Genomic DNA, 2,371 nt, shown 5'->3' with positions numbered 1-2,371 from the left:
CACACGTACACACACACGTACACACACACAAACACACACACACACACACACACACATACACACACTATCATCACATGTACTCTTTTACCAAGAGCTTATTTATACAAACGTAGTATAGTTTCTCCTTGACCGTTACAGTTACAGTAACTTCATATACAATTCCCGTGTTTTTTAATTAAGTATAATAATATACATCTCTATACTTGGATTATATTGCAAGTCACTGACATTCGGGAAAAGTACGGCATTATGATGTCGAGGATGACGAGAAATTTATATTATAAGAAAATATCGGCTGCTTCTCTATATTTCATTTCACACAAACCATCAGAGGCTAGATTCTATTTCTATAGCAAAAACACAGCAGTTATAACTTGGGAGTCATGTCAGTATGATATCGGTGATGTCAATCCCAAAGTACTTATATTTAAAATCATTGAGAGCTCTGCAGCCACTTTTGCAGTATGCAGGTGAACAATGAACCTTAGGAAAGGGTTCAACAGTTCCGACATGAGAGCTCTTATGAAACAGAGGGACACAAAAAATGAACTCCATACATGTAATATAAATCTTTTTTTTTTTCAGAAAGACAATGTCGTCGAGAGAAGGAAAATATAATTCATTTTGGATACAATAGCTTACTGTCCGTGTTACTAGATCATGAAGACCGTCTTCGTTTGTTTGTTTGAGTAAAGGGAAGCACATTCATTGACAATGGCCACTGTATGCTCGGAAAAAGTAAGACAGACAGACAGACAGAAATAACAGACGGAAAGTAAGGAAGTAGGACATACCAGAGGCATCCTCCAACCACCCGTGAAGACCGTCGCGCGAACCAAAACACCAAAGACAAAGAAAGAAAGGCAATCAGCGACGCCATTATGATATAATGTCAACAAGATCTCCGACTGAACACATAAAAACAAAGCCTTCCAAAAGGCGCACAGTAGAGGATTATAGACAAGTACCTATAACAAGGCATGCATCACTCACACACACACACACACACACACACACACACACACACACACACACACACACACACACACACGAACACACACACACAAACACGCACAAGCCAACACACACAAACACGCACAAGCCAACACACACAGACACACACACGCCCACACACACACCCATACACCCCACCCCCACCCCCCACCCCACACACACACACACACATACACCTTACACACACACACACACACACACTCACACACACACACACAAACACACACCTTCTCGATGTTGTACTTCTCTAAAGCTTGTGTGGCACAGTCGACAGCGTCCTGCTGCACGTCCTCGGACATGTCAGCGTTCTTGATGACGGCCTTCCTCTCAGACATGATGGACTCTGAGGAACACAGATTTCACAATGTATATGGCTGTGAATGCTGGACAATCACTGTTTTAGTAAGAGTTTTACGGCACTTGCAGCACAATAAGGCCATTTAAGTGCCCAAGATTAAAGGAGTTACAAGAGAGTAACAAACACAAAAAGGAGTGGAGATATAAGGATGATAGATGTTTAACAGGAAAGAAGGAGGAAGCCACCCCCAACCACCCACTGGACAATCATTTAAGACTGAAAATAAAATAGAAGCGAAAGGAACGGTTTCTTAGGAGACTGCTAAGAGTATATTGGAAGGAAAAAGAAAATAAAATGACGAGGTAGTACTTGAAGAAGCGCCTGTGGGCCACTAGCTGATAAAAACAATCAGGAAAAGACAAAAATGCTGTTTTTGGGACACCTCACATAAAGGTTCTGAATAATATGTAGCTCCCGCTGGAATTACTTGAAGGCAAAAATGGCCGACGTAGGCCCAGAGCAACCTACTTGGAGAACCTAAACAGCGAGCAAAGGAATTAATGTAGAACACATGATTTGTCTGCCGCAGATCTGGAACTTGATTTTTTATGATTTGGTGCCAGCCTACTTGAACTACTTGACAGTCCACCGCAATGTTTTTGTTCTACCCGACAGTCTACCACAGGACCAGTCGGACAATTGCTCCGCTTGACGGGTCAACTTGTCTAACAATCAATGACCCAGACCTTAGCCTTCTATTCTTTGCCAACTGACACAGCACAAGAAACGGTGGTCAAGCTTGGGAACACAACCTTTCCAATTTACTCCAGTTAGGCCTATTCAAAAGGATGTAACGGCTGCTGGTTTGTTTTGAGTTTACGTTCACAAGGAAAAGGATTATAAAAGTCGGAGAGTTGTTTAACACAATTTTGTTTTGTTGTTTTTGGTGGCCTATTTCTTTAAGGTGGGGTGGGAGGGGGGCACATGTAAGAAAGGGGGTTGGTGCGGGGAAAACGTGTCAAAGGCATGCAGATTTCGAGGGGTAAGAGAAGGAAAATG

The 2,371-nt window shown here is 42.3% G+C and overlaps 1 protein-coding gene across 1 annotated transcript in view; it reads right to left on the bottom strand.

Moving 5' to 3' along the window:
- The window catches only part of LOC101851337 (dynein light chain 2, cytoplasmic), a 3,812-nt gene extending 2,427 nt beyond the window's left edge, over positions 1 to 1,385 (bottom strand). The window contains exon 1 of the mRNA XM_005095081.3: positions 1,242 to 1,385. Within this exon, the coding sequence (XP_005095138.1) occupies positions 1,242 to 1,349 (108 nt within the window). The 5' untranslated portion in view covers positions 1,350 to 1,385. The remainder of the gene's footprint in view (positions 1 to 1,241) is intronic.
- Positions 1,386 to 2,371: the final 986 nt, after the last annotated feature.

This window comes from Aplysia californica, unplaced genomic scaffold, assembly GCF_000002075.1.
Source record: "Aplysia californica isolate F4 #8 unplaced genomic scaffold, AplCal3.0 scaffold00095, whole genome shotgun sequence".
Taxonomy (NCBI): Eukaryota; Metazoa; Mollusca; class Gastropoda; order Aplysiida; family Aplysiidae; genus Aplysia; species Aplysia californica.
Note: the sequence above shows the minus strand (reverse complement) of the source record. Positions and strands in the feature narration are given on the sequence as shown.